Below are 24,207 nucleotides of genomic sequence, written 5' to 3' on the forward strand. Positions count from 1 at the left end.
GTTGCTGATTAGACCAATCACTGTGGTGTCATCTGCAAATTTGATGATGGTGTTGAATCTATTCACAGGCCTACAGTCGATGGTAAAAAGGGAGTAGAGGAAGGGGCTCAGCACACAGCCCTGTGGTACACCAGTGTTGAGTATGACGGTGGTGAAGCAGATGTGGCCTGATCTAACATTCTGAGGTCTGTTAGTCAGAAAGTCCACAACCCAGTTGCAGAGAGGCGTGTCAATATCCAAGTCTCTAAGTTTGATCATTAACTTAGAGGGTATGACAGTGTTGAATGCTGAGCTAAAGTCCACAAACAGCATTCCTGCAGAAGTGTTTTTATTGTCCAGGTGTGTGAGTACAGAGTGCAGTGCTATGGAGACTGCATCTTCTGTGCTCCTGTTGCCATAGTAGGCAAATTGATGTGGGTCCAGTGTGGATGGCAGAGAGTCTATTACATGTGCCAGGACCAACTGCTCGAAGCACGTTATGATGATGGGTTTGAGGGCGGTAGTCATTCAGGCATGTTGGGCTGGATTGTTTGGGCACTGGCACAATAGAGGTGGTTTTAAAGCATGCTGCCACAGCTGCTAGATTAAGCGACATGTTGAAAATGTCTGTGAATACCCCAGCGAGCTGTTCTGCACATGCTTCGAGGATGTGCCCAGGAATACCGTCTGATCCAGCAGCCTTACGCACATTGATCTGACCTTGAGTGCGGTGTAGACTTCTGAGGAGGTGAGTGTGATAGGTGAGTGGTTGGTTGAGGAAGTGATCCTGATGTAGGTTTTTTATTGTCTCTATCAAAGCGGGCATAAAAGTCATTTAGCTCATTCAGGAAGAAGATATTTGTGGCTGTGGCTGTGGTCTGGCTGGGTTTGTAGTTGCTGATGGCCTGGATACCCTGCCACATGCGCAGAGGATCAGAGTTGGAAAAGTGCTCCTCTAGCTTTAGCTTGTAAGAGTGCTTGACCTTTTTGATTCCCCTCTTCAGATTAGCCCTGGAAGTGCTGTAGGCCTGTGCATCCCCTGATCTGAAGTCGTGTTGCGTGCCTTCTGCAGGAGACGCACCTCTTTGTTCATCCATGGCTTCTGATTTGGGTATGTAGTGATCTGTTTCTGGATTTTAACACTGTCTATGGTGGTGTTGATGCATTTCAGAACAGAGGAAGTGTAACTGTCAATGTCTGTGTGAGAGCCACAGGTGGCCTGAAAAGCAAACCTGTCCTGGAGTGTGGAGTCTACCCCCGCTGGCCACACTTTGATGGTACTCACTGATGGCTTCCAACAGTTGATGTGTGGTGAGTACTTGGGAGTGAGGAACAAAGAAAGGTGATTTGATTGACCCAAGTGTGGGAGGGGTTCACAGTGTATGCTTCAGCCATGTTTGTGTAAACATGGTCTAAGGTTTTGTTTCCCCTTGTGTGGTCGAAAATGTTTTGATGGAATTTGGGGAGCACTGTCTTTATGTTTGAGTGATTAAAATCCCCCGCAACAATAAAAGCAGCCTCCGGGTGAGCAGTCTGTTGTTTGCTGATGGCTGCATGAAGTTCAATCATAGCAAGCTTGGCATCAGCATCAGGAGGAATATAAGCAGCAGCTACAATGGTGGATGTGAACTCCCTGGGTAAATAAAACGGTCTACATTTAACCATTAGAAAACCAGCTCTCTATGGGATTCCACACACATTTTGTGAATCCACTGATGCCTTTCATTCACGTCTGAATGAGACCCACATAGCAAACCGTTACTCACCACTACTTACAGACAACCCCTAGTCTATATAATATTTTAAATCTTCCTACCTTTCTTTTTGTTGATTGAGAAATCACTAGTAAACACATGCCACACATCCTCCACCAAACTGTAGAGGTTATTTACAGTTTTAACCCAAAGAAAGATCAGTCTGTCAGAAAAAGAAGAGTCGGAGTCAGAGATTTAAATAAATAAAGTTTACTGAAGATTGTTTGCAGTTTCATCAGTAGTTCCTAGACTGCTCTGCTTACAATCACAAATCAATAACAAGTTTACTCTCACATAATGTCATTAACTGCGTCATACATATAGGTGTTCTAACCTGATTGGTTAAAACACAGAAGACTAGAAAAATTTCCAGGTGGGTGCGTGCGTACAATTCTGAACAATGTCTTAAGCATATAAATGTCAGACATACACTAGACTGTTTAGAGCTGACTCCAGACCTGTGAAACAGTTCCACAATCAAATAGAACGAACACACACACACACACACACACACACACACTTAAAGTACAATCTGTTCCAAGGCTGAGTGTAATCATACACACACATGTCTATGTTACTATAAGGGGACTGTTGGTCTATACTGGCCAAGAAGGGACCAGGATTTCTGCTCATTTTAATGAAACAATAATCACACACAAAATGTACTTTTTTTGTCTTTATTCATAATATAAGAAAAACAAAACAAAAAAAAAACAAAAAAAAAAACAAGTGAGTACCTGATGCTCTGGGTGGTTTCTACCTATTCTGCAGTGGACCTTCTTGGACTACATAAACACAGACTGCTGGAACACAATCTTACTTTATTTACATTCTAAAATCTAAAACTTTCAACATTTATAAATGATTAATTATTCTAATAGTAAACTTAAATAATTCATAAAAAAGCCCATCCCAGACTGTTCTTATAGGGCAGTATGAGAACAGGGGGAAAAAAAGCCCCAGCAGCAAGCACATATACCATAGGTCTCAAACTCGATTCATGGAGGGCCACAGCTATGCACAGTTTTGCTCCAACCCTGGTCAAACACAGCTTATCCAAGGTGTTCATGACTCTTTTGAACACTGATTATTTGGATCAGCTGTGTTTGATAGGGTTGGAGCAAAACTGTGCATAGCTGTGGCCCTCCAGGAATCGAGTTTGAGACCTATGACATAAACACATAAACAAAGCAACAGGGGATGTAGAGATAGTCTGATGCAGGCAACAGCCATAGACCTGTCTACCCACACCGGGGGTGAAAACCATATGAAGGTGTGGGATTTGGGGGGAGGCAGTGATTGTCCATTTATAGCTAATCTACTTTAAATAACACATAAACATGATCACAAGGAAATAAACTGAAATAATTATTAAATCATAATACTTTAAAATAAAATAACTTTAAATTAAAATTAATTTTTAAATTTCCCATTTAAATTAAATAATGCATACATCCAGCATCAATGTCATTATAGAGAGTAAATGCAGTGACAGTATTCAGAACTCAGTTGTAATCAAGAAAAATAGGTCAAAACACATACAAAAAAGAAAGAAAATTGTTTATAGAACCCTACTGTCTGATACGCTAAATCTACAGACAACATTCAGATATCGTAAAGGGTGACATAGGCCGTACTCACACTATGTACAGTGGCCTTAAACCAGGCCAAAGCACGCTTGTCCCCCCTCTCATCTTCCCTGATGGCCCGCACTCCATTACATTCAGGTCTGGGCACGCTTACGTCATCGACGCTTCAGTAAGCGCTCTCGCTCAGCACAGTGGAGATTTCTTTAGTTCTATCGTTTAAGTCGTTTGATATGCAATGACACGCAGTCAAATGTTTAGCCGAACAGATCAGCCACTTTTGATGATCCTAAACAATCATAAAGTCTTTGTGATGCAGGAATTAGGAGGTTTGCTGAAGGTGCGCAGCTGCCGTGCAGTGAGGGGTTTGTGTCTTTAATAAACGACGACAGTATGCGTTTACTGAACAGTAAGAATGATTAAAGAATCCATATTAAGCGGTCCCTTAAAAGTCACGTCTAGCTTTCAGTTTCGGGCTTAGGCGCGTTTGCACTCACACACAAGCGTACCGCACCAAAGCCCAAGTGAACCATGCTAAGGCACACCTCTTGCAACCAGGCCAGAGGCGGCCAAGTGAACCGTGCCTGAGCCCGATTCAGCGCTCTCACACTTCTCAAACGATCCGGGAAACAGGCATGGGTGCGATTCGGATAGCATAGTGTGAGTACGCCCATAAATACAAAGATGTCCACACACACACGCACACACACAAAGATTTTTTGCTGCTCGTAAAATAAGCTAAAACAACACAATTCTGGAGATTTGTTTGGGAAGCGTAATTGTTTTATGTTCAATCCACTTAAATGTGTTACATTAACGTAATAGATTTGAGTTGGGACAACATGAATGAATGTGTGGAATTCTGCAATTTGTACAGTGCATGTGCTCTTTGGTGTGTCTGTGTAATAAATCCTGTCTCTTTCCCTCTTAGGCTCTGCAGTCTTTGGTCATGAAGGAGCTGTGATGAAGGCTGGTTTTGACCCTCTTCTCCCTCTGCCGGCGGTTGCAGAACCAGACTCGGACTACCTCCTTCTCCAGATGCAGACCCTCGGCCATTCGCACGATCTCTTGAGACGACGGCTTGCTCTTCTCCACAAAGCTCCGCTCCAGCGCTTCCTTCGCCCCCAGACTGAGCCGGGAAAATGAGGAATTCATTAGCGAATCATTAGCGCTTGAGCTGCTGATTTAATGGCTTTTGTTTTCTAATCCCCCATCCGTTTACCTGATGGTGGTTCTGCGCTTCCGCTTGCGCTCGTGCAGACCCATCTTCTCATTAAAAAGAGCTGATGAGAAGCACAGATTGCTGTTAGCTGAGTGTTCTCTTTTAGTTTAGCATCGACTGCTCTGGGATGATGGTTTGGTGGTGGGAAATGAATAAATTAATACACGCTTGATGACAAAAAAGGGGTTTAAATTAAAATAGAGATTTTGCAGTGACAACATGAAATGACAATTTTCACAAAAAACATTCATTCATTCATTTTCTTTTCAGCTTAGTCCCACTACAAAGAACATTTCTGTCATTTTTTTTTCTTAGTGTGAAGAACATTTGAAGACTTTCAATAAGCTAAAGAATCACCATACACTATAAAGAACTTCTTGTGGATTCCCTTTTTATGCTTACACAGTTAAGAGGAAAAAGATAAGGCAACATACAAAAAAAAAAAAGACAAATATTAAATGACAAAAAAAAAAAAAGCAAAATGCTTAAAATAAAATAATAAAAATGTAAATATAAATTGTGTGATATAACATTAAAAATTCAAACATTATTTAAAGAAAATAACAACATTTGCCTTTTTATTTTTTCATGAAAAATGGAATAATTCTTTCCTATACGTAATAAAAACAAATAAATGAAAACTGCAAAAAAAAAAAAGAAAATTAAAAAAAGGATAAAATAATGACAACAACAAAAACACAATTTTGTTAATAAATAGAAATGCAGTAGAAGATATAAAAAATAAAAAATATATTGTTTTATAACAAAATGTAAACAAAAAATCAATTAACAATAAAAAGAAAATCATTAAGGTAAAATATTGAATTCAGCCATATGTTTTCATGAAAAGAATTTAAACAAGTCAGAAAAAAATATTAAAAGATAACAAAAATAACAATAATAATAATAATAATCATTGATAATCATAATAAAATGAAGAAAAAGTAAATAAAACAATAAACTACAAAAAATAAAAGACAAGTGCATTACAAAATGTAAAAAGAATAATATGAATTATTAATAATTATTTGATACATAATTATTCATATCATACAATATGTGATGTTTCAATTGAAAAATTCAGAGGTAATGGTATAATGGTGGTAATTTATATATAATAATTTTATTGTTATATATAAATAATTTTATATATAATAATTTTGAATATATATATATATATATATATATATATATATATATATATATATATATATATATATATATATATATATATATATATATATATGGTTTTCATCAAAATCAAGTCTTTTGCAGCCATTGACCCTATTAATGTTAATGATATTTATAATTAATAATCCTTGATACTCTAAAGAAGTGTTTTACTCTAAAACAATGCATTTGTTGAATGAAAATATCATTGTTTCTTCATGGAACCACAAAAGCTCATATAATAACTTTGTTCCTGCAGTCTGACTCACCGCCGGCCTGCTCTGCCTCCTCCAGCCATTTCGCCAGGATGGATTTGAGTTTGCAAGCGTTTTTAAAGCTGAGCTGCAGGTTCTCAAAGCGGCAGATTGTGGTTTGGCTGAATTCGGAGCCGTGCACTGCAGCCAGAGCTTCACCCACATTGGTTTGTGTGTAACCTGACAGTCAAAGATTAAAGTTAGGTGACGTTTTACTAGCAGAGAAAGAAGAATGTGGATTAATAGGAATAATATTCATTTTCTTGCACAAGCCGAATGTTTTGCTAAATGATTATTATAATTTTAATTCTCTAAAGCTTAGCTCATATTGGCCACAATTTGGTCATCTGAGACATATTTAGGAAGTCCTAAAAGATTCCTATAATCTAGTAAACTATAATCTGTGGTCTTTAATCATTGGTTTGGCAGGTGAATAATGGTTGCAACCAAATTTACCCTCTGATGACGTTCTGTTTTACTCTCCAGTGTATTCATGCTGCTAACTTGTTGTTGTTATGTTAGATGTTTCTCTCCTGCCTGAACGTCATGGATATGTGATATGATTTAATCACAGGTCAAAGAAGGCAGAGTTCCAGGACATGCCATCTAATTGCATAATCGTTAGGGACCAATGGTAGCTCAGAGTTGTTTAGGAGTCAAACAAGCTTCCCCAAGGAGTTTGTTCTGGTGAGCAGACAACAAACTTTATTCATGGCCAGATTAGTATTAAATGAAGTAATTTCAGTTCTTGGATTTCTTTAGAAGTGTACTAGGGACTTTATACCACTGCATCCTACACTTAATGAGGTAAGGCTTGGTTATAACTGCTCAGGCATGGAGACCCACTCTATGAGGCTCTCTATAAACTGTTCTCTAGCTAATCTAAAACCAAATAAAGTTGACTCTGCTGAAAGTTGAAACTTACAAATGTTTGACGAAACTGTCTTTATCCCTAGGATCTTCATGCCTAGGTTTCATTCACCTGTGGCAGGAAAATGACTGGAAGACCAGATTTCAGTGATTAAGAAAGGGTGTCCAAAAACGTTTGCTAATATAGTGTACATCAAAGATGCAGTATGTAAGTTTGACACCCAGTGGTTGAACTAGGTATTGCACTCCTGGATCAAAACAAATGGAAGCGCAGGTTGTCAGATTGAGAACAGGAGCGAGGGATTTAAACCATATTCTACATAACAGCAACGGCACGCAATAGATGGAATTATTTCCATATTAAAGGAAGTTTTTGTTCTAACCAACACCTTAAATTGATATAAAATAAATGGCTTCTGATTCGCATATGTGACCAACAGAAAACTATGACAATGATCACCTCAGGTAAACCTCATGTGCTTTATTCAGTGTTAAATGCCAACAAGCTGAGTATGAATGCCATTTTACATATTGCCATATACTGAAAGCAGCAGCAGATAGTTCACCTCATCTTGAAATTAAACTTTAGAACTAAACAGGTGGTTCAGCAACTACATTTAATAATGTTAAATAGGGTTAATATGTATTAAATAGATTATAAACCTTACCATTTTGTGAGTGAGTGCATATTCTGTGCTTCTGAATGGCTGTATTTAAATTTCGTCTGGTGCAAACAGCCAGATTACTTATCACTTCATGCGTATCTTGTTGTGAAGCATGGTGTTAGGACATGCAGTTACAGTGTAACCTGCTCACCTAATGTTTACGTTTGCAATATTAATAATAAGCAATAAGGCTTTCAGAGCCTTTCTAAATGAATAAATGAAATGCGTGGTTTTCCACCAAGGCAACTCGGAGTGCTGAAATATAATTGGTTTAACTGGCATTAGACAGGTTAAAAGAACAACAAAGCGAGTGTTCCGGCACGGAAAACACATTTTCAAAGCAGAATATCTGACTCATTGTTTTACAGATAAACAAGAATGTTCTCTTGGCATGTTTCTTAAATATCAGCAAACATATTTACTGTATTTTTATGCTTTAGAATAGTCAAAAACTTACATACAGCATCTTTAAGTCTGCATTTAAGAATATACACCTATTTTTCCATAATAAATGTTTTTAATGTGTGTTAAATTTTATCTTTGTCTAGTGTGGTAAATTTCATTTAACTTTATGGTTGCTTTTGAAAGTTATATAGGCCTTAAGGTTTAAAAAAAAAAATAATGTTGTGTAAATGAACAAACAAAGCAGTGTGGTAAAGGTTGGATGACTAATCATTCATTCATTCAATTTCTTTTCTGCTTAGTCCCTTTATAATCTGGGGTCATCACAGTAGAATGAACAGCCAGCTTATCCAGCATATGTTTACGCAACGCATGCTCTTCCAGCTGCAACCCTTCACAGGGAAACACCCATACACACTCATTCACATACATACACTACAGAAAATTTAGCTTTCCCAATTCACCTGTACCACATGTTTTTGGACTTGTGGGGGAAACCGGAGGAAATCCACACAAACATTGGGAGAACATGCAAACCCCACACAGAAATGCCAACTGACTCAGCCAATGCTCGAATCAGTGACCTTCTTACTGTGAGGCGGTCGTGCTACCTACTGTACCACCATGACGCTAACTAATCAATTAATCTAAATTAAACTGCTGCTAACAATATAAACAAAACTAATAGTTTACAAGAAAATTACAGCCCCAAATAAGAAAAAAAGTTGGGACGGTATGGAAAACACAAATAAAAACATAGTGATTTCCAAATATGCTTTCAACAAGTAAATGCAAATCCATATTCTGCACACATTACACAGTCCTGGCTGTGAAGGGAGGTGATACAGGTACTTGACTGGATGGCCTGCAGTCTTCAATAGAGAATGTGTGGTGCATTTTGAATTGCAAAATGTGACAACTAAGACCCTATACTGTTGCTCACCTTAAGACTTGTTTGCAGGAAGAATGAGACAAAATTACACCTGAAACACTTGGCAACATTAAAAAGTGGTAAAGGCTTTACTGTTTCAACTTTTAAAAAAAATTGTTGCAAGAACTAAAATTGGAAAACATGTTTATTAAAAAATAAATAAATCACGAGGAATACTTAAAATAATGTTTGTTGTATTGCCTGCAATGAAATACAAGTCAAGGTCAATTTAGAAATCACCTCTTTCTTTTTTTATTTGCGTTTTCCATACATTTCCAACTTTTTCAGATTTGTGGTTGTAAAATTATTTACTCATGCTCCACTCGCTCTACTATTCTTTCTTCATTCATTTTCTTGTCGGCTTAGTCCCTTTATTAATCTGGGGTCGCCACAGCGGAATGAACCGCCAACTTATCCAGCAAGTGTTTACGCAGCGGATGCCCTTCCAGCCACAACCCATCTCTGGGAAACATTCACACATACATGAACACACTCATACAGTACGGACAATTTAGCCTACCCAATTCACCTGTACCACATGTATTTGGACATTAAATTTTGTCTGAAGACACCAAGAGATGTCTTTGGACTGTGGGGGGAACCGGAGTACCCAGAGGAAACCCATGCGAACACAGAGAGAACATGCAAACTCCACACAGAAACGCCAACTGAGCTGAGGATCGAACCAGCAACCCAGCGACCTTCTTGCTGTGAGGCGAACGTGCTAGCCACTGCGCCGCCACTATTCTTTCTTATTTTGAGAAAGTTCGGAAACCAGTAGTCATTGATTTCAATAATAATAATTATATAAATAAAACTCAATGGCTACTGATTTACATTCTTCGAAATATCTGCTTTTGTGTTCAAACGATGAAAGAACCACACTTTTCGAAACACAAGATGAGTCAATGGGGAGTAAATATACATTTGGTGAACTACACTTTTAAAATGGGCAACTGAAATCAAAAGACAAACCAAGTTTGATCCTCCTTAATTTGAAGTCATTAGCGAACTTCTCCAGCTCTCGGATCTGAGGCGAGTCCATGTCGGGGGTCTCGTCGAGGGTCCGGCTCTTCCTGCGCAGCTCCTGCTTGATGTCTCCTAGAATGGGCTCATCTGTTAGCAGGGTCTGGGGAAGAGGAGCGAAGCCGTGGCTCAAAGCACAGGATCCTCCAGCCAAACTGTGCTCAGGGAACTTGTAGAGACGTGGAGCCAGAGCTCCTGCGGGACACAAATCAAGAGAATAATACCTAATAATCCCATCTCAGAGACACGAAAGCAAACCATCATTTATTTTTTAAAAATAAAAGAGATTGTAATACTATTGAATGCACCAACATTTGCATTGTGTAAACTTCAACAGAATCAAACAAGCCAGATTGATGTTTTGAAGATGATGGGCAGTATATAATATTCAATCAGATATTTAATTCAATGTCCCATGCTGTGTAGGAATGATCTCATTCCCATTTCCACTTGGACTGCGGATTCACTGGTATCCTTCAAACGACTACTAAAAACCTATCTATTTAGAGAGCACCTGAGCCCTGGTAAATGATACCAAAAGCACCTGTTGAAGCACTTTCTCTCTCTCTCTCTCTCTCTCTCTCTCTCTCTCTCTCTCTCTCTCTCTCTCTCTAAAAAAAAAAAAAGCATTCCTACTAGCACTATATTAAACTGAATTTTGTAAAAGGCAAAGCAAGTGACTGCAAAAGTACCGCAGAGAGCGGGAGGAAACAGATGCCTGGCTGCAGAGTGTTAGAAATTGTTATCAACTGCACGATTTGTCGGAGAGCATTCTGTATGCCTACTCACACTATGCCATCTGAACCTAGGCCTAGGCCTGTTTCCCGGATCGTTTGAGAAGTGAGAGTGCTCTGAATCGGGCTCAGGAGTGGTTTACTTAGCCGGCCCAGGCCTGGTTAGAAGAGGTGTGCCTGAGGGCGGTTCACTTGGGCTTTGTCGCAGTACGCTTGTGTGTGAGTGCAAAATGCACCTAAGCCCGAAAGTGAAAGCGAGACTTGACTTTTATGGGACTGTTTCATATGGATTAATTAATCATTCTTATTGTTCAGTGAACCCCAACTGTCGCAGATTATTAAAGACTCAAACCCCTCACTGCATGACAGCTGCGCACCTTCAGCAAACCTCCTAATTCCTGCAGCCGGAAAAAAATTTATGAGCGTCAACAGTGACTGATCTGTTCGGCGAAATATTTGACATATCAAACTACTTAAACAACATAATGAGACAGGAGTGGGGACAAGCATGCTTTGGCCCGGTTTAAGGCAACTGTACATAGTGTGAGTACGCCATGACTCATGCGGGTCTGCCCTGCCACAACATGCCACTGGAGAGCAGCATTAACGCAATGACAGAGCTCACAAAAATCAAAGCACAGTCAGACAGTTCTTCTTACCCCAAGTCTGTCCCGATGCAGACATGGTAATGACAGTGGCCCAGTCTGTGAATATCTTGCTAGAGTAATTTATTTATTTATTTATTTATTTATTTACTTATTTATTTATTTATTTATTTATTTTTACTGTTTTCTACATGAAATAAAGAACAGTCTGTGAAATTATTAAAATAAATGTATTTAATATTAACTGAGTAAAACCATGTCAACTGAAATCACAGTGAAATTATTTTCTTTATTTTAAAATTAGATTTGGCCTGGTTTTTACACACGAGGTCACAAATTGAAATTTGTAAAAATTCTATAAATACAATGTAAGCGGATCAAATTCCAATGCAATATTATGCTTTGTTTGTTGAGGTTAAGGAACATAAGCATCAATTTATTACATGAAACATTACATTTAATACAGTACTAAACAACATAATGCCAATGTAAAGAAAATAAACTAGTAAATTGCAACTTTCCATATTTTTAAATTAGAAATATGCTATTTGAAAACTTTACTAGCTAATGTTTGTGGCTAGTTTATGTAGGCGTTTGTGCTGTTTCCATGTTTGGATAGGTGTTACTGCAAATAATGACAAATATTTTAGCCAAAATCTGTTATCAATTTCACACTTTAAAATTAGGTTAATTAGTATTTTCTCCTCTCCTCTAGGTTAAAGCAGCTGAGTTAACGCAGGTGTACCACACTATTAAACATAATATCAGCTATATCATTGCTGCAGAGTTGTAAAAGAGAAAGACTGACTGCATCTGTTTACACAGATTTCAATGAAAGACATACTTTCCTGACAACATATTTTAAGGTGTGCACCCCTGTAGTTGAATTAAAAAAATAAGATTAATATAATACTTGTTAAATCAAATGAATCTGTAATGTATTGCCTTCATTTTTATGTAAATGATATACAGTACATATATTTGCAGTCTATAAAGATTTAACTTATTTTTAAAGTATTCAAAGCATACTTTGAAAAAAAATACTAATACAACTAGTGAAAATGAATGGATTTTAATATACTTGTTCAAGTTCACTGAAGCAGTACTAAAATTTAAATTTAAGGGTATTTTAAATGTATAACTTCTACACACTTATAATGCATATGATTTGGATATAACACCTCTCCAATCCAGTTCTATGAATCTGAGTCTTCCATATTACACACACTTATTATTGATTCCTACTTGTCTTCTTCGTGATGAATAGGGAAAATCTGATGTGTAGTGGGAGAAAAAAAAAGAATGTGTTCATCAGATGATGGAATTGAACTGGGTTTACGATTGATTGGGTCAATGGATGTTGCCATGCACCTTACGAGATACACCACTCATGCTGCTGTCTGCTGAGCTCTTTAGTTATGTTGTCTCTGTCAATCAAACGTTGAGGGGTGTGAATTGCTTAACTGGTTAATCCGGTCCTGACCACTGACATTGGGCCTGTGATTAGGGATGTGGCCCCAGCTGCAGTATGCATCATTTACTTTTTTGTATTAAAAGTGGTAACCCTATTTACACTTAAATATATAACATATATATAATATATAAGTATAACATGCTTTTATTTAAATTAACAGTTAACACAAATATATGATTTTTTCCATCGTTTATTCAGATATTTTGTAGAATATTAGAAATTTAGCCATGTAGGAAGACTGTTGAAAACCTGTAACCACTGACTTCCATATTAGTGGGGGATACTATAGAACTCAATGGTTTTCAACATTCTTTAAAATATGTTCTATTGTGTTCAACAGAACAAGATTTGTTTGGAAAAAGTCAGATGATGGAATGTCCTTTTTGGATTAATTTAATAAAATATATAAATTAAAGAATATATTTTATATATTTTTAAACAATATGTATTTTACAATGATTTTCAAAACATTATACAAGCGTATAAATGGTATTTTAAATGTGTCGGATTCTGAATGGGTCAGGGACTTGATTTGGGGTTTGACAGTAAAAGTGAATTGGTCTCCATCTCCCTCTTGTGGCTGGATATTTTTAGTGCAAAATAGTACTGTACTCCTGTCATGGTACTCGCTTTAGCACCAATTATGTTTAAGGTAGTTGAATTTTGTGACTATAATTCTGGAATCCTTCAGTTACATTAAAATTCCACATATTTATAGTTTTGCATGTAGAATCTTCATGTTCTTTCTTCATGTTTACACTAGATATAAGCAAGTAAAAGCAAAGATAAAGGATAAAATGTGAATTTTAAGAGGTAAATTTAATAAATTAACCTAACTAGATAGGAATACATAGCACAAAACTAAATGAATACATTCATAGGCCACTTTTTTGGGATATAACTCATCTTTTTAATGTGAATATCTAACCAACTGGTCACATGGAAACAACTAGAACTGGTCAAGAAGATCTGCTGTACTGTATACAGTAATTCAAATCGAGCATCTGAACGAAAAAGAGCGACTATTTGAAGGTATAGTTCACCCCAAAATGAAAATATATTTAAATATATTCACATGAAAGTATTCATGAATTTCTTTCTTGGCGACGCAGTGGGTATTGCTGTTGCCTCATAGTAAGAAGGTCGCTGGAGCCTCGGCTGGGTCAGTTGCTGTTTCTGTGTGGAGTTTGCATGTTTTTCCCGTGTTTGCGTGCATGATTTTTTTTCCCCGGGTGCTCCGGTTTCCCCCACAGTCCAAAGACCTGCGGTACAGGTGAATTGGGTAGGCTAAATTATCCCTAGTGTATGAGTGTGAATGAGTGTTTATGGATGTTTCACAGAGATGGGTTGCAGCTGAATGGGCATCCGCTGCGTAAAACATGCTGGATAAGTTGTTGGTTCATTCCGCTGTGGCAAACCCAGATTAATAAAGGGTCTAAGCCGAAAAGAAAATGAATGAATGAATGAATAAATAAATGAATTTCTTCTGTTGAACACAAATTGATTTTTGAAGAAAACTGAAAATCGTTAACCATTGACTTCCACAGTAGAAAATTCTAAATCAATGCTTACCAGTTTCCAGCTTCCTTCAAAATATTTTAAAGAAAGTAAATCAAACAATTTTGTGACAGTGTGTAAATGATGTCCGAATTTACAGTTTTGAGTGAATTAAACTGGGTCCCTTTAAGTAACTTAGATTGTAAAGTATTTCAGAAACTGCTATGATTTTTGTATCAAACCATTTCAAGGGTTTACAGAGGAAAACAAATCAATACAAATACAATAAACCAATGTTCAGTGTTAAAAAAAATGTCTTGTTGATGCCAAAGGTCAGAGGACAATGCCTAGACTCATTCAATTTAATAGAAAGGCAACAATAACTCGAAAAACAACCATTCAATAAAACCAAGGTCTGCAAAAGGAAGAATAAAGTGGCCGTTGAGTGAATGAAGTTTCACACTCTTGTTATTTCCTACTACAGACACTAGATGGAAGCAAAAACATATGGGGAAAATAATATGCAAGAGTTCCAATAAGTGCAAGTCAACTTCTCTTCACTGGTTTTCACATATAACTTTTAATATTCTGGAGAAAAAAAGATTTTTTTAATAGATTTTTAACTACTTAAACAGATAGTTCTCCCAAAAATTACAATTCTGTCATATTTTACTCACCCTTCATTGTTTTAAACATTTATGACTTTCTTCTGTCAAACACAAGAGAAGACATTTTAAAAATGTTGAAAACCTGTAACCATTGACTTCTATAGAATTAGTTTTTCCTAATATGGAAGTAAATGGTTACAGATTTCCAGCTTTTTTCAAAATACCTTATTTTGTTTTCAAAAGAAAAGAAAAAAAAAAGATACTCATGGTTTGCAACCACTTCAGGGGAAGTAAATAATGAGTAAATTTAAAATATTTGGGTGAACTGTCCGCTTTAATGGTGGTGCCATGGGGTTCAAAGTCTAGATTTAAGCACAGGCTGTACCTTGCAGTGAGTTGGCGCCGTTAACCATGTTTGCATGAGGTACACTGCAGGTCTGCAGGATGCGGGTCTGGGAGATGCTGGCAGAGAGCATTTCCTGTGCTGGAGATGCACACAAACACACGCACACACACATACACCACACTGTCATTTCACTCACACACACACAACATTAAGCCTGCATGCTTGTGTGTGTTTATTATGTTTATGCATAAAAGAGCAATGGTTGACGCAGTTGCAACTTGACGTACCTGCCATCATGCCGTAGGTGGTCTGCTGGTTGCTATAGTGACATGGGGGCATCGGGTAGTGGAGGCTGGCTGACGCATTGCCCAAAGCAGAAGTGGACAGGTGCATATGAGAGCGCTTGGACGACTGGACCAATGGGAGTCCTGAGGGGACTAAAGAAGACACTAATATAAGTTATACTTGAGATAGATAGATAGATAGATAGATAGATAGATAGATAGATAGATAGATAGATAGATAGATAGATAGATAGATAGATAGATAGATAGATAGATAGATAGATAGATAGATAGATAGATACATCTAAATGAAAAAAAGAAAAGAAAAAAGCACAAGAAAGAATATCACTTTGAAACAGAAGCTTTTTTATCCACGTTCTTTAATTTTAAACAGTTATTTAAGATTTTTTAGTAACAAATTTTTTTTGAGTTAGTCTACTAAAGAAATTTTATGTCAGCATGGGATCTGAGCAGTATTAGTTTACAGGTGAGCATGAGCGAATGTTAACGGAGTGCTTGCTTGTGATGCGTTGGACAGGTTTTCACCACCAGCTGCAGTGCCTTATGCTCAGCAACAGAGCAGCTTCCATAACAGACTGTGATGCAGTTGGTCAAGGTGCTTCCTATTTTGCAGTGGTAGAAGTTCACCAATACAGCTGATGAAAGCTGGTTCTTGTTAAGTTGTCTTAAGAAAAATAGGCTCTGATAAGCCTTCTTGACCAGGCTGGAGGTGTTGGTGGTCCAGGATAAATCCTTTGAGATGTGGGTCCCCAGGAACTTGAAGGACGAGACCGGCTCAATGGCCATCCCATTGATGTGGATGGGATCATGTGAGCCTGTTCATTCTTTCCTGAAGTCTACAATGAGCTCCTTGGTCTTTACGGTGTTAAGGAGCAAATTATTCTCGGTGTACCAAGTGGCCAGATGCTGTATCTCCTCCCTATAGGCCGTCTCATCATTGTTGCTGATTAGACCAATCACTGTGGTGTCATTTGCAAATTTGATGATGGTGTTGGATCTATTCACAGGCCTACAGTCGATGGTAAAAAGGGAGTAGAGGAAGGGGCTCAGCACACAGCCTTGTAGTACACCAGTGTTGATTGTAACAGTGGTGGAGCAGATGTGGCCTGATCTAACATTCTGAGTTCAGAGTGCAGAGTGCAGAGAGGCATGTCAATATCCAGGTCTCTAAGACGGATGGATGGATGGACGGTCGGACAGATGGACGGACAGACAGACAGACAGATGTTATCTGTTGATCATTATTGTTTATGATTACATCAGGATTCAAAATTGGCAATTCCAACCTGGCCTAAAATCTTTAGCAACTTTGGTAATTTTGCCCATTGTGCTGCATGGAAGCTACTTAATGGTACAGATGTCCAACTGAAGACCTACATATCAACAATCACTACAATCAACATCACTAACAATTTCCATTCTGCTTCACAGCTAGAAGTCTAAATGCATCAATAAATCAAGCAAACATTTTGTTTTGCGCCTGTTTAAAAGAAGTCTTAAGAGATAAACAGACAAAAAGAATAACCCAAAACTAGAATAGTCACCAAAGATACAGAAATAAATGACTACACATGTGAAGTCTGTAATCTGTGAGTAGTAATGACTAGTTTGGGCTTTTGCTTTACTCTATCGCTAGACTGACAGCACATAGACCCAAGATTCTTACAGAAATCAGTTAGTTTGGTGTAGTTTGGTGTAGAATTCAGACAATTTGGTGAAGAAAATATCATGGTTTGGGGTTACATTTAGTATGGGGGCATGCAGGAGATTTGCAGAGTGCTTCACATTACATTACAAACCACAGGAAAGGGGAAATTCTTCACCAGGAAAGCGCTCATTCTCATACGTCAGCCTCCACATCAGTTTCTGAGAGCAAAGAGTCAAGGTGCTCTAGGATTGGCCAGCCCAGTCACCAGAGATGAACATTATTAAATATGTCTGGGGTAAGATAAAGGAGGAGGCATTGAAGATGAATCCAAATAATCTTTATGAACTCTGGGAGTCTCACAAGAATGCTTTCTTTGCTACTCCAGATGACTTTATTATTACGTTATTTGAGTCATTGCAGAGATGCATTGATGCAGTCCTCCAAGCTCATGGGAGTCATGCACAATATTAATTCTTTTTTTCACTGCACCATAACTTTATATTTTATACTGTACATTATTTCTCTGGCTATTTCATGGGTATCTACTGGTAAAACATGCCAAAGTTGTTGTCGATTTTATCCACTGTGGTGACTGCTAATGAAAAAGGGAACAAGCTGAAATAATGTGAGTGAGTGAATTTGAAGAGTATCTCTTGATTGGCAGAAAGAAATCCAGGCCAAATATTGACTCAGTGAGCACAGCTTAGCCATCGAGACTGGCAGATACAGAAAGTTGGTTACCCAGAGTGAAAAAGAGTGTGTGCTCACTGTTGTACAGCAGGTGAGGTTATTCAGCTTAAATAATACTAAAAATGACTTAAAAATAACAGACCTCTACATAAACAATTTCAGGCACTGCTAGGTGAAGAAAACGCAGCAGTATTAAATGCTTTCTGAGAAACAGCAAATGAATGTGTGGATCTGATCAGTGTTTTACTTTGTTTTTAAATAGAGTGAGTAAAGTATTAAACACATTATGATTATTATTATTTTTTTTTTGTAAATATATTTTTAAAATATGCTGTTAATGAAACTGACCCACATTTTGGTAAAAACTCAAACAAATAAACTGAAACAAACAAAAACAGTAAAAAAAGAAAAAAAAGAAAAATTTGTTAAGGGTAACAAGGGAACAACAACGAGAGAATATTGAACTACTGAAATGTATTTTATGCTTTGCATAAAAGGCTCTTTTTAAAAATAATGTCTGCTTCAAGATGTCTCCTGTATAAATAATGGAGTCGCATTAATTGCTCAGGTGTGAGCTCTTTTTTGAGACTTCAACAGAGTCTTCAAATCTTGATGGTTTAGTGGGTTTCGTGTAGAAACTCTGATCTTTAGTTCTTATTTTCTACAGGATTCAGGTCAGGTGATTGGCTGGGCCATACCGGCAGCTTTATTTTATTTTCTGAAACCAATGGAGAGTTCCTTGGCTGTGTTTGGGATCATCGTCTTGCTGAAATGTCCACCCTGGTTTTATCTTCATCATCTGGTAGTGTAGGTGTTGTACTGAAGCTCAATCTCCGCCCTTGGCTGCCTCAGACAACAGACAGACATGAAGGAAGCAGACCCCATAACGTTTGTGAGAAATAGTAAGAACTTTACCAATGAGTATTTGATGCATTTGTTGTGGAGTTGCAACAACGAGTCACAAACAATGTCGTTACAAAGTTCACACACACACACACACACACACACACATGGTGTGAGCACTAGCTTTGCACTGTTAAACTTACATGTTAATATCCACTGCTGTACAGATATCCGTTTTGTTAATGTACAAAATAAACCTGATTTAACGTCAACAAAATAGAATTGAAGCTGTGCTAACAAAGTAAAGATGGTAAAATCGCTGCCATTTAATACAAACATGCACGGTTTTAAAAACACTTTAAACTCGTAAAACTCACTCTAGATCACGTTTAATGATGATTGGTCTTTAAAAGTGCAAACTGAGCCAACTGAACAGACCTTTTATTCCCGGTTGCTTTGCGCACATCCTGTCTTGTTGATATGATAATACACGTTACTACAGAGACGCAGTTATACTTATACTAATAGTTATACGTATATTAATACGCAGATGTCAATCAATTCGGTGGGCAGGAAAAGTGCACTCCTACATCAAGATCGGTCTCAAAACCGTTCCAATTGGTCCACTGTTTTTACGTTGTTAAATTAAAAAAAAAAGAAAACTGGGTCTGTTTATATCACCCAATATGACGGTATAAACAATATTCCTACAAGTAGATTTTTTACCATAGGTGCCATTTAAGCATGCTGATAGTGTTGGTGGAGTGCAATTACCCTAAACTGTTAACCCTTACTGTAGATTATGCAGTAAATAACTGTAAAATAGCCAGTGTTTTGCTGTAATAAAAGGAAACAGTATTTTACTGTAAAAGGAGCAGGATTTGTATGAAATTGTGTAGTGCAAAGAATAAATTACAGTAATTTACTTTATGTACCCATTACAGATAGTTACTGTGATAATAAATAGTAAATTACTGCTCAACCATTATTACCCCATGTACTCTGATGCTTTATGTTGCTATATATATATATATATATACTGTTCAGTTTTGGTATGTGTATGGTCAGTATTGAGGAGAATGTGAGACAATGCATTGATGATAAGTTAAATTTCTCTGCAGCCATCTTTGTGTTTTCTTTGGTTCCTTTTATGTTTTTAACATTGAGTATCAGGAGTCAACCAATGTCAATGTCACAGAGCTAATTAAAAGGTAAAGATATCGACGAGATGCATTTAAAGGCAAAAATATTCACACAGAGCAACCAAATTATCACAATCATTTTTATAACTTTGTTTACTTTTCTATAATTAATCTAATTTACTTAGTTTAGCCTATAGTTAAGCTTTTAAATTGCACTTTAAGCTGAATATTAGTATTTTGCTAAATAACTAGTAAAATGTGTTATTTATAAAAATATCTTAAACAGCACGTACATACATTTTTGCAGAGACTCAATTAATTTGTCTGGAAAACTTCAAATGAAGTAGGTAAAAGTGGCATTAACAGTATAGTATAAAGGCTTTCCTAAATAAATGTATTAATCAGGTTATTTTATTTATTTATTTTTATTACTACAGGTTTGGAACAACATGTGGATCAGATTATTTATTATTATTATTTTTTTTATTTTTTATTTTTTTTGCTTTGGATGAAGTTTTTATATTTTTATTGTTTTTATTCAATGATATGTGCATGATTGTGATAAATGTAGGCAGTTTCTTTAAAAATATGCTATGTACCAGGGATGTCAAACTCCTGAAGGGCCACAGCCCAGCAGAATTTAGTTCCAGCCCTGCTTCAGCACACTACCTTTAGATTTAGTTTGATCAGGTGTGTTCAATTAGTATAACTGCACTGTTACTCTGTAGATTGTGCAGTAAATAACTGTAAAAAAACAATTATTTTGGCATCACCACACACTCCCACAGGCTGTCCGTCTAATTCTAAACACAAAGGTGTTAGAAAGAGTTTTCAGAAAATGCCGGCCCTTTAAGGGAGCCAGGTGTTTGATTTGTTTACTGCTGAGTGTGCTCTATGCTATGTCCATCAATTCAGATGTAGAGTCTGATATGTTTTAGGCTTTAAATAAGAATCTACTGTACAATGAGTAAGTAAAATGTGTTCAAATGTTTTTGAGGGTTTCTAAAATAAGGATGTGTTTTAAGTTATACTGTTTTTATCTTGAACTGTGTACTTGAAAGCTACATTGTTAGCTAGTTAGCCTCTCCTCATATAACTTCTTACATTACTTTTGTTTAAGTACAGTATATGTATTTATTGGATATTGCATACTGCCATAATGTACAGATGCTAACAGTTGTTTGTATCTTTCTGGCAACTAAGCCAAAATTAAATTCCATCAACTCTGTAAGGTAACATGTGCACATCATCACAGGGAATCACAAAAACATGATACACATAGCCATCCACACACAAAAGCTCCACTGTCCGGTCCCAGGTTGTGAGTTTGTTGCTAAGTATTTTTCAGAGCTGTGTTTCCACCTATGAATTTATATTAAAAACAATAAAAAAGTTTGTTGTCATGAGATAATTATAACAATAAAATATTGGATCCTTTGGTTTTTTCGTGTTTCCAACTTTATTTTTGTTTTCTACAATTATTTTAAACTTTTTATTGAGAGTTGACACAGTTTTTAATTATTTAAAACTTTAAAATAATTATTTTGTGTTTTTTGCTGTTCAGTTTTTTTTTTTTTTTTTTGGCATGGTCAGCATTGAGGAGAGAGTAATACATTTCACTGCAGCACTTTGTGTGTGTGTGTTTATTGGATATGTGATTGTGATAAATGTTGGCAGTTGCTTTAAAAGTATTGCTAATACCAGGGGTTCTCAATCCTGTTCCTGGAGATCTACCTTCCTGCAGATTTCAGTTGCTATCCATATAAAACACACCTGAACCAATTAATTAGGACCTGAACACCACGTGATAATTACAGGCAGGTGTGTTTGATATGGGTAGCAACTGAAATCTGCAGAACAGAGTTTAGTACCCACCCTACTTCAACATTACCTGTAGAATTCTAACAAGCCTTAATTAGTTTGATCAGGTGTGTTTCATTAGAGTTACAGCTTAAAGTCCCGGTCACACTGCACTTTTCTCCCTTATAGACTTCCATTCATACACATGTGAATACTGCAGACCTGGAATGATTGCTCATGCCACAAATTTCATAATTTGCAGCATTGGAAAGTTCAAGCTTGGAGAACGCTGAATGCGAAATCACATCATGTGATTGCTTGAGACCAATCAAAGATCAAAACATTACCTCTCTGGCTTGCTTTTTCAATCTCTAATTATTTTGTTTAATTCCACTACTCGCTTTGTTTAATTCCACTTCGCAGTGCAGTATGACAGAATTTTGCATGCTCAAACATTAGTGTGACCGCAGTCTTACTGTACAGACCTGTAATATGCAAGACAATATTTATATCTGCTGATTTCTTAATTTTGTTAAACATTTTCTGTTATTTATTTGTTTGGTGCCAAAACAATAAAATAAATTTGTCTGAAAAAATGTTATGCCTTCTATTTTTAAATAACAGCTAAGAATACTGATTAATTTTAGTAACACTACAATAACTATATATGACATACTATTAATGTGTATGCAGTATAGTGCTGTGATTTGTAACACTACAATACAGTAATTAACTGTACACAGTTTCCAGTTAGTTACCACTGCTGCTCTATTACAGTAATTAACTGGCAACACTGTTGCCAGCTACTCACTGTATCGGTTCAGTTACAGTAAATAACTGGCAACACTGTTGCCAGCCACTCACTGTAATGGTTTAGTTACAGTAGAATACTGGCAACGCTGTTGCCAGCCACTCACTGTAATGGTTCAGTTACAGTAATTAACTGGCAACACTGTTGCCAGTTACTTACTGTAACCAAACTTTTACAGTGAGTAGCTGGCAACAGTGTTGCCAGTATTCTACTGTAAAAAACCCTGGTAAGGTCTAACAGTGTAGGCTACAATGCCCATAAGGGACACATACATCTAGACATTTGTATCTTTTGGCCTCCAATTTCCGTGTTTATTTGCTTTGATAATTGAGCTTTAGAGTCTGGGGTCCGTTCTTCGTACCTCGCTTAAATGATCTAAGATTATTTGGCAGATCCTGGATCTTTTAATCTCGATAACTGATCTCTCGCTAATTTGGTTCTTCAAACAAGTTCGCGGATCAGATTAGAATGTCTGGATAAACTGATCTGAGATCGCTGCGTGTGTTATGAAGGACAGATCTATCGATCCTCGAAATCATGATCAGCAATGCAACGATTGGCTGACGTCACAGAAACGTAATGACATCATCTGATTAATATTCAATTATCCATGTGAGCAAAATTACATCAAATTAGCAGTAAACGGTTTGTTAAATACGACACGCAAGAACTTTACACATTTGTTGTGAGCTGCAGGCTTTACTCTTTCATTTGTCAAGACAAGAGTATTCATCATGCATTTCAATGCAAATCAATGTATTTAGTTCTACATTTAGAAAAGATTTTCTTTATTATAGTAGCCGTTTTTTAATCGGTGTAAAGAATAACTGGTTGTTTACAAAAGCATTTTGATATTGGTAAAGGTGTCTGCAACTTTTGTGAAGCATCAAATCACTGGCATATTAACTATCAAAATATGTTTATGACTGCATAAATGTATTATTGCTTTAAAAAAAGTAACATATTGTGCATTTCTATTATACACAATTTGTACTAAAGCTATCTAAAAAGTTCATATCAATAAGTTTTCTCTTTGCACCAGATGGCAGTCTTTGTACTTTCATTTCGAGGGTGCAGATTGCATACATTTTATTAATATGTATAACTCTATTTATTTTATTAATGACTATAACTTCATATATTTAGTTAAAAAATATGTGCAATTTTCCCAAGTGTATATAACTACTACTGTAAGAAAATATCAGAATTCGGCACATACTTTCTGTATTATCTTTGCTTGAACTGAGCCGATCTAATCCTGTTTATATGAATTGAACCTGCTCACGATCAGGTTTGACCTAGCAGAACTGTTGCCATGACAACAACTCTCGGATCAGCTTTGAAGAACGAAACGATCCTGGATCGTGTCAAATCGTCAACATCCAAATCCAGCTAACTGAGTAATCCACGTACGAAGAACGGACCCCTGTTCTTTGTATGTGGAATATATAGTTAGCTGGATTTGGTTATTGACGATTTTACACAATCCAGGATCGTTTCATTCTTGAACCTTTTTAGATACAAACGCATACAATCATTTTAGCACAATGTGTGTATGACAATAGACATGCACAATATGTGTCTTTTTTAAAGGAATAATACATTTATGCCGTCATGAATATGTTTTAACAGTTAATATTATGGTGATTTGATGCTTCACAAAAGTTGTAGACACCTTATCCAATAGCAAAATGCTTTTGTGATGCAAATTTAATTTAAATATCCAGTTATTCTTTACACTGAACAAGAAAATGGCTACTAAAATACTACTATGGCTACCATAATAAAGAAAATCCACTCTAACTGTAAAACTAAATAAATACTCTTGACACATGAAAGGGTAGA

The 24,207-nt window shown here is 36.7% G+C and overlaps 1 protein-coding gene across 1 annotated transcript in view; it reads right to left on the reverse strand.

The window, feature by feature from the left end:
* Positions 1 to 4,155: 4,155 nt before the first annotated feature.
* Positions 4,156 to 24,207, reverse strand: part of pou1f1 (POU class 1 homeobox 1) — a 32,425-nt gene continuing 12,373 nt past the window's right edge. Inside the window, 6 exon segments of the mRNA NM_212851.1 lie at positions 4,156 to 4,448; positions 4,542 to 4,602; positions 5,981 to 6,145; positions 9,809 to 10,054; positions 15,163 to 15,261; positions 15,411 to 15,560. Of these exon segments, the coding sequence (NP_998016.1) occupies positions 4,247 to 4,448; positions 4,542 to 4,602; positions 5,981 to 6,145; positions 9,809 to 10,054; positions 15,163 to 15,261; positions 15,411 to 15,560 (923 nt within the window). The 3' untranslated portion in view covers positions 4,156 to 4,246.

This window comes from Danio rerio, chromosome 9 (genome assembly GCF_052040795.2).
Source record: "Danio rerio strain M-AB ecotype USA chromosome 9, GRCz13ab, whole genome shotgun sequence".
Lineage (NCBI taxonomy): Eukaryota > Metazoa > Chordata > Actinopteri > Cypriniformes > Danionidae > Danio > Danio rerio.